General features: G+C 34.5%; 1 protein-coding gene and 2 non-coding genes across 3 annotated transcripts; 1 reads left to right on the plus strand and 2 right to left on the minus strand.

Annotated features, from left to right (window-relative positions):
* Nucleotides 1–3,015: 3,015 nt before the first annotated feature.
* LOC126630848 (U5 spliceosomal RNA) lies at nt 3,016–3,132 on the minus strand. The gene has a single exon (XR_007626131.1). It is a non-coding gene; the product is annotated as a U5 spliceosomal RNA (small nuclear RNA).
* A 2,862-nt stretch (nt 3,133–5,994) lies between these two features.
* Nucleotides 5,995–7,747, plus strand: LOC126629464 (3-ketoacyl-CoA synthase 19-like). Its single transcript, XM_050299508.1, has one exon. The coding sequence runs from the start codon at nt 6,048–6,050 to the stop codon at nt 7,461–7,463; it is 1,416 nt and encodes a 471-aa protein (XP_050155465.1). The 5' UTR covers nt 5,995–6,047; the 3' UTR covers nt 7,464–7,747.
* Nucleotides 7,748–13,316: 5,569 nt separating this feature from the next.
* LOC126630850 (U5 spliceosomal RNA) lies at nt 13,317–13,433 on the minus strand. Its single transcript, XR_007626132.1, has one exon. It is a non-coding gene; the product is annotated as a U5 spliceosomal RNA (small nuclear RNA).
* Nucleotides 13,434–15,232: the final 1,799 nt, after the last annotated feature.

The following is a 15,232-nucleotide window of genomic DNA, read 5'->3' on the forward strand; positions in this document are numbered from 1 at the left end:
TTATATTAAGAATAGAGAAAATAATATTTAATAAACAACTGATTGAATCACATTATTCTAGCTCATTGTGAGGCTAAGTCCATCCTCTCCTCCTTAGTATAGATAATATTATTTATTCAAAAGAAAAAAAAAAACAATCATTTGACAACTAATTTAATCACATTATTATCCACATGCGAAAGACTTTTTTTATAACCGGCATTACACGCTTCTTAAGATGTTTTGAACGTGTTTAAAAATAGAGAAAATAATATTTAATGAATAACTAATTGAATCACATTATTGCTCGTCTATTGTGAGGTACTAATTATTAAAAAAAAAATTGTACAAAAAAATTAATTATTAAAAAAGCCACTGTTAAAATGACGAAAATACCCTTACCACATTTGATCCATTATTTTAAATTACTTTTGAAGTTTTTTATTTAAGGAGTATTTTTGTCTAATCATTTGGTGAAGCTTGTGACACCAAAAAATACTGTTCGTTGGGCCTTCGATTTTATATAGAAAGATAGTAGCTTATTAGTTACCAATTCAAAGATACTGTGTCAATGATTGACTTAATTCAATACTTTTTACATATAATAAGCATGTGAGGCACATTTGAAAGTCTAAATCTTTTCTTCCCCAAAAGAAAAAGTAAATCTTTTTTCATATAAGTCGCTCATGTGCAGTTTTGTCTCAAAAAGTTAACAAATTATTGTGTACGAATTGCAACAAATAGTAAAGTGTGATGTTAAATCATGAACACCGAATTAAGATGAAAAATCCTAGTTTTTTTTTTTGGGTAATCATGAAAAATCCTAGTTTGTAATTTATTTTGGTAATAAGTAGTCTGAAAAATCAACAGCTAGATTCATATAAAAATTTAATGAATCTTTACAATAGTTAAATCTTGAATAAAACTCAAAGTAATGTTACACTTACCATATTATTGTATCATCTATGTAATAGAAGTAGGGTCCACCAACACATTACGATCTCATATCTATTAGGGGGATGATATAAATATATAAAAAGAGTAGCATTTTCGAAGCTCATATCACTGATTAAGATGTAGCACTATAACCGGACCAAAAATTCTACTTTTACCACATATTTGCACCATCATTTGGATTATCTCTAATAGAGATGGGAGCCACATGTGTTAGTGGGCTCTACCTTATAGTGATAGTACAAATGATGATACAAATATATTGTAAGTGTAACATTACTCTAACTGGACCTATGGTTTGATCTAAAGCTAACAATGGGTTATGAATGGCAAGGGGCTTTAGATGCGTAACGCACTTGCAGAGTGGCAAATATGTATGAGTCCATGACTTAAGAGGATATGTGAATTTATTTCACACAAAGCAAAAAGTTAAAATATTTATCACTTAATACTACGATTTAGTAGTATTTCTCTTTATTTGTAAGTGAGATGTCTTAGATTCAATTTTCATCAAAAATAAATTTGAACCACATTATTACTAGCCCATTATGAAGCGAAGTTCATTCTCCTTTAGTGTAAATAATATCGTTTATTAAAAAAAAAGAATATTTGGATGTTAATATTTGAAGTGACTAAGGAAGCTTCACGGGCATTAGTAATAGTTTGAGTTTGATTAATCAGTTTTGGCTTTTGCTAGACATTTTTCCATGGAATTTTTGGGCTTCTGGGTCTTTCATTTCCACACTCGTCTATTGCTAGTACGAGAGGCTCCTTTCTCGGACTTATATGCATACTTTAATTTCTCTGCAATAGTTCAAATTTACGAAAAATGAGAAGTCATGATTAAAATGAGGAAATATTATTTTCTTTTTTTTATTAATCCAATAAATAAAAAGTAAAAATACTAGATTATTGAAGATAAACCCTATCCGCTTGTGAAAGCTCTTCAAGAGGTCATTTTACAATGTATTGGTACACCACTATGATAGTGTTATGTGTCAATGAATTTTTTATTCTTGTGTCCTTATTTCATTGGCACGTGACATTATGTGGCGGTCTTGTGCTATGTAAGTTGTTTTTCAACGATGATATTTTATGAAAATTTTACTATGTGTATCTTATGTATTGGAAGTTTTGACAATATAACTTATTCATAGAATGCTCAATAAAAAGTTTGACGACTAAAAATCTCGATGCATAAAGAATCCAAAAGTATACTAGAATTAGAAATCTTGACTTCTTAGGTGCGCTGCGTTTTAACACCGTTCGATCAACCATGGACGCTGGGTTAAATGATACCATGACTTTTAGGTTTAAAAAAAATCAAAGGGAAATATAGTGTTGCAATTTGACGTATTTTTACTTCCATATGGATTTTTGTCAAATGTGGTGCGTGACAAGCATAAATTCTTGACATTTTACTCTACTAGGATGAGAGTGTTGAGCTTTTTGAGATAAACAAAAAGCTGCACAAACATATGTAGTTTTGTTGGTAATAGTGTATGTCGACAGAAGAATTGTTTTCAAGTACTCTAGTCGCAATAAATGACTAAAGTACATTATAAAAAGGGCTAGTGAATTTTGATGGTGCCAATTTGCGACATAACATGATGTTTCAGATGGTTATTTATATTAAATTCAAGAGTTTTGGTATTATTTGAGCAATTTTCCCAAAACCAAGATTAGGGTGCAAGTCACAAAGTCTTAAGTGTCTTTAAAATCCTAAAAGAACACAAACCAAAAGAATATTCATATGATGATGTTGAAGATTTCTTCACATCTTTATTAGAGGAAGGGTTGATCGAGCTTCATGAACCTACAAGACCGGATGAGGTGGGACGGGTAGGGGGCTCAAGTAACTGAGAGCATTCATCCCGTTGTGTGTAAGTCAAGTGTCATGGAGACAGCTAAAGTAATGGAGTTTCATCACTCTCGTGCAAAATAAGAATATCTTAATCAATCTCAAAACACGAACCACTTAACTCAAAATAAAGTAAAAGGAATGAAATGGATAAAATTAGAGTTTTGTAACAATTAGATAAACAATAGAAAAATCCACAATTTGTTAACTGAAATTTTAGGGTCACCCACAGAGGTGCAACCCTTCAAAAATAGGCGTATGCCACTTGTGGCGATGAGCACACGGTATTCTTTAGTAAAAGGCGAAAGAATAGTTCGCTTTGTGCTCAACGCATGGCTCCCTGGTTTTGACACCAGGATGCTGCTGTCTTTTATACCCCCGGGCTAGCTGTTTCTTTTCCACTAGGCGGTGTGGGACTGACTCACCAAAGCCCATACCAGCGTTTCAGCCCCTTGTCTTTGATACCCAATGGCACCAAACCAACTTCCATGAGCAGATGACTTGTGTGATGACATTCTTTAGATTTCCACTCTTTTGAACAATTTCAAACATCTTTCAAGCAACTAAAGCTCCATGAGTAAATTTCCAATTCCACCATGAAGAACCCATATTCCCCACCGAAACTCTTAATGGTTGAAGAAACCAATTTCAAGATTTTTTTACTGTACTATGGAGTTTTGAATCTTGAAATCCTTAGTTAAAGATACAACTATAAAATCTAAACGGTTAAAAACTCTCGAATATACGATACTTTAGAGTACTATAGAATTTTCAACCATTTCCAACTCCTGACCATGACCATAACTCTTAGTTTGGTAGTTACCTTTGTCAATGTCATACCTTATATGAAATTAGCCCTTGGCTTCTCATGAGAACAGCGTCATTCCCTGATGCTCACAAACTGTGTGTTCTACTAGGTGTCATCAATTTCGGGAGTATGGACTCGATAAGAGAATGCTAGGGCACAAAGAAAAGATGGATTGGGGTTCAGATCTCAGTTCTCCATAGCTTATTAATCATACAGTGGCTCATTGCTTTTACGTTTTTTTGTTTTTAATCCATAACGTGTTCATACAAAATTTTTAAGACACATTGACCAAAACAAAAAAAATAAAATTTACGACACATGAAGTCGCATTAAATTTTTGTTTTTATACAAGCAATAGTGTGGAAAGTTACATCATATGCATGAGTTATTTCTTCTTACAATTTCTCTCAACTTTATGTGTCTTACAATAACCGTCAGCGGAATTTAGTTTATGACTTTTCTTAGCTTTTCGGGACTATAATTTTTTTTGTCAATCTACGAAAGTAAAATATTTCCTCAACTTATATGATTTATTAATCTGACAACCGCAAATTGTTGACGTATCCAATTAAATTTATAGGAATTCTTCAACTTACGTAATTCATGTAACTGATTCTTTCTAGGCATATCATCTGAGCCAATCAAAGTTAACAGATTTAATATTTTTTTTTTAACAAATGATATTATCCACACTAAGGGATGAGAGAGTGTGCTAAGTCTCACAATGAGCTAGCAATAATGTAGTACGAAGAATTGAATCTAAAATCTCTCACTTGAAAAGGAATACCACTAAACTGTAATATGAAATGGCAGTCAACAGATTTTAACCTTAGCCACACATGGCACTAGGCATTTTAGGGCATCTCTACTGAGAGACGCAAAATGCTTTACAATGAAAATTTTACATTTTCGGTTAGTCAGATAGTTCTATATCAAATTTCATCTTGACCGGAAAATATAAACAAAAATGCAGTTTTGCATTTTTTTAAAAAATCTGTGGATGTGAGCCCCTCCAAACAAAAAGATAAAATTAAATGGATCCCGAGTTTACATCTCCAGTTGGTGTCCTTATACGTCGTAGGAAAATGTAAAAAGTAATTCTTTACATTTCAGATTTGCTTCTCTCAATTAAAAATACTCGTGCATTATTATTTAGAAGTATTGAATAAAAAAACTCCATACTGCAATTTTCAAGACACTAGAAAGAGAGAGGATTTGTGAAGATTTCAGGAATCTTCTAATTATATTCGTTTATCGTACATCGTACGATCAATTTTCGTCAGATACTATTTATATTCAATTTTAAATAAAATAATTTATAATGATTTATGACTGTACGATGGATGATAAACGGATATAATTTAAAGATCCTTAAAATCCTCACAAAGAGAATCCGACGAGAACCCTCACTCTCAAAGAAAAATACACTCATGTTACCTTTTGTAACAACTAACAAGACACATTTATGGGTCTATGGTTGAGGCAATTTATTTATTTATTTTTAATTTTTCGACCCATGCTAGACTACACGTTAGGCCGAAAGAGCTTTGCTGGTAAAAATTATGACACATTGGGCCAAAAGTAATGACATATTGGGCCAAAATATGGCCGAAAGAGGTTTGCTGGTTAAAATTAATGACACATTGGGCCAAAATTATAACATACTGGATCGACATACAGCCGAAAGAGCTTCGCTGTGAAAATTATGACACGTTGGGCCGAAAGAGCGTTGCCGCTTAAATTTATGAAACTAGTTGACTTTGCAGCGGCAAAGATGAGATGATGCAATGGCAGCTTTGATAGACTTTTAAAGTTAAAAACAATAAAAAGATTTCAAACTAAAATTGTAAGGGGCACCACAGAGGTAAAAATGTGAACAGTACCCATGCATTGTTTAATCCCAAGTTTTCATGAAGAAGACATATCCCATGCATTGTTTAATCCCTTAATTTGTTAAAAAAAAAAGAAAACTAATGAAAAAGGCTTGAAAACTTTGAGTTTTAATGATAAAGACAAAATAAAGGGTAAAGTGAATAGTACCAGGATTGACTTTTTAGTGTAAAAATGTGGTTTTTCGTTAAAGTGAACAGTACCGGGTGCTTTTCGTTAAAGTTCCAAAAAAAAAATTGATAAAAAAATACCTTATTCAAGGAAAAAAAGACTAGTCCACACAGTATTTGAGTGGAGAAAGCTTCCACTCCACACGACAACTTGTATTTGAGATATTTTTCAGTGCCGGAACAGGGTTCGGTATATTAGTGGTTGGCCTAACTACTACCTAACTATACATCTTAATGAGGCCTACGATATTATACTCTACCTCTTTCTTAAACATCTATTTATAAGAGAAAGGTATCGTTGAAAGCTGCATACATGCAACTGAACATTTGACACTTCCCAATTCTAAAACCTCTCTCTCTCTCTCTCTCTCTCTCTCTCTCTCTCATGGGGATCTTGATGGCAACGTGTTTGCTGGCTCTTTTCTATGGTTTCTCCTGCCTCTGCAAGTTACTTCTCAGAAGGAGAGACCAGGCATGCTATCTGCTGGCCTACGAGTGCCACATGCCACCAGACGACATGAAGCTCAGCGCTGATTCATGCGTGAAAATCGTCTCGCGGAACAGGAATCTGGGACTGGAAGAATTCAGGTTTCTCTTGAAAACTATTACCCATTCGGGCATTGGCCAGGAAACTTACTGCGCAAGAAACATCATCCAAGGCCGAGAAGAAACTGCAACCCGAGAAGATGAACTTGCGGAGATGGATGGCATCATCTTTGACGCACTGGACAAGCTTTTCGCACGGGCTACCTCAATTTCTCGGTCGCAAATCGACATTCTTGTCGTCAATGTGTCGATGTTCTCCCCTGCACCGTCCCTATCTTCACGTATAGTGAATCGTTACAAGATGAGGGACGACATCAAGAGCTTCAACCTCTCGGGAATGGGCTGCAGTGCGAGCCTCATTGCCATTGACGTTGTACAAAACTTGTTCAAGTCACACAAGAATGCGAATGCCATCGTTGTAAGCACAGAATCGTTGGCTCCTCATTGGTATTGCGGCGTAGAAAAATCCATGATGCTCACAAACTGTCTCTTCCGCTCGGGAGGGTGCGCGATGCTGCTCACGAACAACCGAAGCCTAAAGCACCAAGCCAAACTGAAATTAAATCATTTGGTACGAATGCACACCGGCTCAAACGACGAAGCATATAACTGTTGCATACAGACAGAAGATGAGAGTGGAAATCGAGGTTTCCGCCTTACCAAATACCTAGTAAAAGCAGCAACTAAGGGTTTTACAAAGAACCTCCAAGTTCTAGCACCAAAAATACTTCCACTAAGAGAAATACTTAGGTATCTGGTGGCCTCTAGGCTTAACAATATTAGAACTAGTATTACAATCCAAAAGCCAAAAGCAGATGGGGGACTAGGGTTGAATCTCAAGACAGGAATAGAGCACTTCTGTATTCACCCTGGTGGAAGAGCAATCATAGATGGGATTGGGAAGAGCTTAGGGCTAAGTGATTTTGACGTTGAGCCGTCAAGAATGGCGCTTCACCGGTTCGGAAACACATCGGGGGCCGGATTTTGGTACGCTTTGGGATACATGGAGGCAAAGAAGAGGCTTAAGAAGGGGAACAGGATTCTGATGAGTGGATTTGGAGCTGGTTTTAAGTGCAACAATATTGTGTGGGAAGTGATGAAGGACTTGGATGATGTCAATGTGTGGAAAGACTGCATAGATAGTTACCCTAGGGATCTAAACAAAGTCAATCCGTTCATGGAGAAGTATGGCTGGATACATGATGATTATATAGGCTTTGTTAGGTTTGACATGTCCCTATTAGTTATTGAGTAATGCTACACTTACAACATTTTTCATATTACATTTGGATCATTTTCTCTAATAGAAGTAGGACCCATTAACTCATGTGGGTCTCATCTCTATTAGAAAAATGGTACAAATGTGGTATGAAAAATGCGATAAGAATAGCATTTTTATTAGCTGTTTGATTTTTCAGCACTTAATAAGTTTGCGTTTTTCTTTTACCTTGTGGAGAAGTGTGGTTGTTTGAAGTTTGTATGAAGTTTTTCAAACCCTGTAGTCTGGATGTATCTCATAAATAAACCCTGATCGATTAGGTGTTCCAGGTTTTTTTTTATAAAAATAAGAGTTCATTAATTTTCTAGATGTGAGGCCATGATCTATATCAGTATTTCCTTTGCTAGCAAACTCTCTTTTTGATATATTTGTATTCCCTTTGCTAGTACTACATTTACCACAAAGAAGTACATTACTCTCATAGTTAGAGAGAACCGTCACTGGAAACACTTCATGTCCGACTTGCATGTGTTAAGCATGCTGCCAGCGTTCATTGACGTGGCGGTATACACCTAGCTCCACAGCAAAGCAAGTCATTAACTACTGGTTTCTTTCCTCCAGAATATAACTTGTAATAAAAATAAGAAAACACTACATATTTCAACCTCAGCAGCAGCACACCTCGTATTTCCTTCACTTTAACAAGTGATATTTGGCTTGTATGACCTGTGGAGATTACCCTAAATTTTCAAGGACAAGACAACTGTTTAGTTCTAGGGCATCAAGGGTAACAGCTAAAGAAAATACAAGCTGAACTTTTACAATTTAAATACTGAGATTTAGGTGCACCAACAGAGGTGCGCCCTTCAAAAATAGGCGTATAAGCGATGAGCACACAATATTATTTAGTAAAAGTTAAAAGAATAGTTCGCTTTGTGCTCAATGTATGGTTCCGTAAGTTTCCCGCAGCCTACAATATTTTATGGGGCGTGATATCCACACACTTGACCTCATTTTACTTCTCATACACGTTTTTAATTTTCAGCCGTCAAATCGAATGGATTAAAAAAAATCAACGGACAGAAATTAACAAGGGGTGTGTGAGAAGTAATTTGGGATGTGTGGATAGCACACCCCTATTTTGTATGAGCGAAGGTAGATAGTTCTTTGCTCCTGTGGCGGGTGTGGGACAAATAGTTTGGCTTCCACTTCTTTGCTTACTCCCAACTTTTTTGCTCAAATCCCACAGAACCTTTGGTCTATTTTTTGCTATTGCCACCAAAATTCTTTGCCCGTTGAAAGATCAGATCCAGTCCAAAACTCTGAGCATGCAAGTTCCTTTGTTGATTCTGATATGAAATCAGGCCTTGATTGCGAACCAAAGTGGAAATTAGTTGACAAGAATTCTGTTGAAGACTTATAGCCCATTTGAAAATGCTTCCTCACAAAGCACTTAAGGTATGAAATATTTAATAGAAATGCAAGTGCTTTTTTTTTTTTTTTATCACAAAAACACTTCTAAATTTTTTTTGTCAAATATGGTCTGAAACATTTCTAGTGATTTAAAAACACTTTTAGTTATTTTTAAAGCACTTTCAAGCAGGCTATCAAACTGAATTTTTTCAATTGATTGGATTCCAAAGGAGATCTCCTAGAGCTAGTATATGTGTTCGTTTTTTTTTCCAAAGTATATGTGTTCGTTTTAAACTGGTATTTGATTTGATAATCGATGTCTAATTACACTTCCAACCTATGAGTAAAAATGACTATAAAGGAGATCAGTTTCATGGGAATTGTCCTGCTTAAGAAGATGCAATATACCTAAGCTATGAATCATCTTCATTATCGGTCATTATTTGCTCCTAGAAAAATGAACCCGGAAGTTAAAAATCACAGCAAAACATTCGCTTGTAGCTTATGATGCACATCAAATTTTGGGCTCAAGGCCGTATGGTCGTGGGACGAAAAAGGCCCACTATGAGCTTATATACCTACCAAGAATTATGGACGTAAGAGCAAATCTTTAATCTCTAATCTCTAATATTAGAAATATTAGAAAGCCAGAAGTCAAGTTTGGTGTCTCAAGGCTTCATAAAAAGTAATTGGATTAAAAAGCCCCTCAAACAAAAAAAAAACTACCTTAGATATAAAGCTAGAATTTATGAATATTTCATGATGGATATTTTTGTCAAACTAAAAGTAAAATAAAATAAATAAAAGAGGAAAAAAAAAAAGTAAAAAAATTGAATGTGTGATTCAAACCTCCACGTTTCCTTCGCACGCATAGCATTGCTTTTTCCCCTATAACTTCCCACTCCCACATTAATATTTCCTCTACGTCTCTGGCTTTGCAAACAGAGCGGAACGGTTATAGAGAGGAAATAAACCACCAACAAAAAATGGGTAAAAAATTTCAACGAAGTGGCCTTATAAACTCGACTAGAAGCTTTCAAGAGAAGAGCAAATGAATTTTCAATACAAAAAGGGAGCAGTAGTTTTAGGTTTTTTCTTTTAAATTTTAGGTTTTGCTTTGCGTTACAGAGTACTACTTGCTTTTGTTTGTTTTGCTTGCTTCTGTTTTTTCTACTGATAAAATTATTTGTATTTTTAGGATGCCAAGTTTGGTAGAAAGAAAGCGCCGGAGCCGCAACAAACCGTGCAGTCCATTGATGGTGCTATGACTAATGGGAGTAGTTCATGTGAAGAGAACATGTAGTGGATTTGATCTTATCATTTGCTGCATTGCATGGAATTTGTAGAGTTGGGCTCATTTGTTCTTCGTTTTTGTCTGTTTTTCAGGCAAAAAACTCGGCAACTTCTTCAAATGGAGTCTTATTTGCATGATGAGATTCTACGACATTTTTATATGTGACGTGTTAATTTTCATGGAGGATGTCTTCTGGGAATTCTAGTGCGAGGGTTCTGTGCTATTCCTGTGGATGAGGAAGAGATGCAAAGGCATCTTTAATAATTCATATGCCTTCTGGAAATTCCAGTGCGACAGCGTTATTCCCGTGGATGAGGATGCCTTCAATAAATTCCAGGGCGAGGGTTCTATGTGTTATGGTCTTTCGGTTCTCATGTGGATGCTTCGCCTCTATGACTTAGGTTTAGAGAATTTTTGTCTTTTAAATAACTCTTCTCTGCACTGATTGGTAGAGAAGAATATATAGCGCTTCTCTGCACTGATATTAATATGCAAGATATTGTTATTACATATATTTTTTCCTCATGTTATCTTTTCTTTTGTCAAAAAAATTATTGCGTTCTTTTTCTTTTTTGGGTTTATGTAGGAATACGAAAAAAAATTAAAGTGGATTTCAACAAATCAAGAATGGACACATATGATAGGAGCAATAATTTAGTTTTACATAAATAATATCTCCAGTTAATGCTTGACTTCATGCATAAAGACATTCTTGATTTCTTGGTTTATTAATTTGATACCTTTCATAATGTAGGTCACAAATTAAAAATAATTATAAGAACGTCTTTATGCATAACCAAATGTAATAAACAAAAAAAAACCTCACAATGTAAAAGTACATTTTGCACGCGCATGAGAAGAGTAATTGAAAAGACGAAAACCTTTTATTGACAACCTTAAATTGAAGTGACTAAGGAAGCTTTCTCGAACTTATATGCATACTTTAATTTCTCTGCAATAGTTCAAATTATATGTTACGAAAAATGAGCAGTCATGATTAAAATGAGGGAATATTATTTTCTTTTTTTTATTAATCCAATAAATAAAAAGCCAAAATACTAGATTATTGAAGATAAACCCTATCCTCTTGTGGAAGCTCTTCAAGAGGTCATTTTACAATGTATTGGTACACCACTATGGTAGTGTTATGTGTCAATGAAATTTTTGTTCCTATGTCCTTATTTCATTGGCACATGATACTATGTGGCGGTCCTATGCTATGTAAGTTGTTTTTCAACAATGATATTTTATGAAAATTTTATTATGTGTATCTTATGTACTGGAAGTTTTGACAATATAACTTATTCCTAGAATGCTTAATAAAAAGTTTGACGACTAAAAATCTCAATGCATAAAGAATCCAAAGTATACTAGAATTAGAAATCTTGACTACTTAGGTGCGCTGCGTTTTAACACCGTTCAATCAACCATGTGTTGGATATATGTCAACAATATGTGATAAACTTATACATGCTAATAAATAATAAATACTAATAAATATTGAACATAGTATGAACAACGAAATAATTTTAAACAGAAAATTGAAGATCGAGGCTTGCGTACCGTAATGTCCTTGAAACAGAAATTTCGTTCCTACTCAGTGCTTGTAGTTCTACGGACGTCTGCTTCACCAGGATTCAACGATCAAGTTAGAATTCCAGCACCGGAAAACTTAACTTCTGGCGAACTTCTGTGTGGTTCTCTTAGAAAGGATGTTTGTGATTGTAGAAGAAGAATATTGATTTTCTATATTCTAAATGTCATGCAGATGGATATATATATAGTAGATGGATGCATATATAGTAGATGGATGCCTGTTCGCAACATGTATAAGAATGAGATGTGTCTGTTGGGAGACATCTTCTCCAGAGGGGTGCTTTGCTCTGTGTTCTTTCTGAACTCTTCAAACTTCATATGAAAGGATGAGTTTGTTGGTAAAAAAAAAAAAAATAATAAATTCTAAATAAATTAAAAATAATTAATTAAATCCAAAAACAATTAATTAAATATATTAATTGTAATTAATTACCAATTAATTAGTGCACCCCAAAGCCCAACCCCAAGGGTGAGCCCAATTTTATTCTCCAAGCCTATTACTCCAATCACTTTCTATAAAGGATAAAGCCTTATAAAGTGATAAAATCTTTTGAGAATGGCCAATGTGGGACAAAGAAATTTCTACTCAAACTACTCAAATTTCCAACACCATGGACGCTGGGTTAAATGATACTATGACTTTTAGGTTTAAAAAAATCAAAGGGAAATATAGTGTTGCAATTTGACGCATTTCTACTTCCATATGGATTTTTGTCAAAAGTGGTGCGTGACAAGCATAAATTCTCGACATTTTACTCTACTAGGATGAGAGTGTTGAGCTTTTTGAGATAAACAAAAAGCTGCACAAACATATGTAGTTTTGTTGGTAGTGTATGTCGATAGAAGAATTGTTTTCAAGTACTCTAGTCGCAATAAATGACTAGAGTACATTATAAAAAGGGCTAGTGAATTTCGGTGGTGCCAATTTGCGACATAACATGATGTTTCAGATAGTTATTTATATTAAATTTAAGAGTTTTGGTATTATTTGAGCAATTTTCCCAAAACCAAGATTAGGGTGCAAGTCACAAAGTCTTAAGTGTCTTTAAAATCCTAAAAGAACACAAACCAAAAGAATATTCATTTAGAAATGATGATGTTGAAGATTTCTTCACATCTTTATTAGAGGAAGGATTGATCGAGCTTCATGAACCTACGAGACCGGATGAGGTGGGACGGGTAGAGGGCTCAAGTAACTGAGAGCATTCATCCCGCTGTGTGTAAGTCAAGTGTCATGGAGACAGCTAAAGTAACAGAGTTTCATCACTCTCGCGCAAAATAAGAAGAGAGTTTTAACGAAAAGCCCACATTACTGTTCACTCTAATGAAAAACCACATTTGTACACTAAAAAGTCAAACCTAGTACTATTCACTTTACCCTTTATTTTGTCCTTATTGTTAAAACTCAAAGTTTTCAAGCCCTTTTCATTAGTTTTCCTAAATAAGAATTTACATCTCAATCAATCTCAAAACACGAACCACACAATTCAAAATAAAATAAAAGGAGTGAAATGGATAAAATTAGAGCTTTGTAACAATTAGATAAACAATAGAAAAATCCAGAATTTGTTAACTGAAATTTTAGGGTCACCCACAGAGGTGCAACCCTTCAAAAATAAGCGTATGCCACTTGTGGCGATGAGCACACGGTATTCTTTAGTAAAAGGCGAAAGAATAGTTCGCTTTGTGCTCAACACATGGCTCCGTGGTTTTGACACCAGGATGCTGCTGTCTTTTATACCTCTGGGCTAGCTGTTTCTTTTCCATTAGCCGGTGTGGGACTGACTCACCAAAACCCATACCAGCGTTTCAGCGCCTCGTCTTTGATGCCCAATGGCACCAAACCAGCTTCCATGAGCAGATGACTTGTGTGATGACATTCTTTAGATTTCTACTCTTTTGAACAATTTCCCCACCGAAACTCTTAATGCTTGAAGAAACCAAGTTCGAGATTTTTTTACTGTACTATGGAGTTTTGAATCCTGAAATCCTTAGTTAAAGATACAACTATAAAATCTAAACGGTTAAAAACTCTCGAATATACGATACTCCAGAGTACTGTAGAATTTTCGATCATTTCTAACTCCCGACCATGACCATAACTCTTAGTTTGGTAATTACCTTTGTCAATGTCATACCTTATATGAAATTAGCCCTTGGCTTCTCATGAGAACAGTGTCATTCCCCGATGCTCACAAACTGTGTGTTCTACTAGGAGGTGTCATCAATTTCAGGAGTATGGACTCCATAAGAGAATGCTAGGGCACAAAGAAAAGATGGATTGGGGTTCAGATCTCAGTTCTCCAAAGCTTGTTAATCATATAGTGGCTCATTGCTTTTACCTTTTTTTGTTTTTAATCCATAACGTGTTCGTACAAAATTTTTAAGACACATTGACCAAAAAAAAATAAAAAAATTTACGACACATGAAGTCGCATTAAATTTTTGTTTTTATACAAGCAATAGTGTGGAAAGTTGCATCATATGCATGGGTTATTTCTTCTTACAATTTCTCTCAACTTTTTGTGTCTTACAATAACCGTCAGCGGAATTTAGTTTATGACTTTTCTTAGCTTTTCGGGACTATAATTTTTTTTGTCAATCTATGAAAGTAAAATATTTCCTCAACTTATATGATTTATTAATTTGACAACCGCACATTGTTGACGTATCCAATTAAATTTATATAAATTTAATGATGGTCTTTCGGTTCTCATGTGGATGCTTCGCCTCTATGACTTAGGTTTAGAGAATTTTTGTCTTTTAAATAACTCTTCTCTAAACTGATTGGTAGAGAGGAATATATAGCTCTTCTCTGCACTGATATTAATTTGCAAGTTACTGTTATTGCATATATTTTTTCCTCATGTTATCTTTTCTTTTGTCAAAAAAATTATTGCGTTCTTTTTCTTTTTTGGGTTTATGTAGGAATACGAAAAAAAATTAAAGTGGATTTCAACAAATCAAGAATGGACACATATGATAGGAGCAATAATTTAGTTTTACATAAATAATATCTCCAGTTAATGCTTGACTTCACGCATAAAGACATTCTTGATTTCTTGGTTTATTAATTTGATACCTTTCATAATGTAGGTCACAAATTAAAAATAATTATAAGAACGTCTTTATGCATAACCAAATGTAATAAACAAAAAAAAACCTCACAATGTAAAAGTACATTTTGCACGCGCATGAGAAGAGTAATTGAAAAGACGAAAACCTTTTATTGACAACCTTAAATTGGTTGAATAGGTTTTGGCAACATTAAATTGGATTACGAAAAGTATTGAAAATACAAAAACCTTCTATTGATTGTTAGACTTCGTGTGAATGACAATGAGATAACAACTAGGTTTCTTGAAATACATGTAAACTCATTGTGCGAGTTATGTGGTTGAAGGAATTTGAGATCCTTGGTATAATAGGAGTTGTGGAGTTTAGTTATTGTACAACCAAATTAACAGGAGTACTTGTAGGGTATTCACTGAGCTATAAGAGT

Source organism: Malus sylvestris, chromosome 7 (genome assembly GCF_916048215.2).
Source record: "Malus sylvestris chromosome 7, drMalSylv7.2, whole genome shotgun sequence".
NCBI classification, from domain to species: Eukaryota; Viridiplantae; Streptophyta; class Magnoliopsida; order Rosales; family Rosaceae; genus Malus; species Malus sylvestris.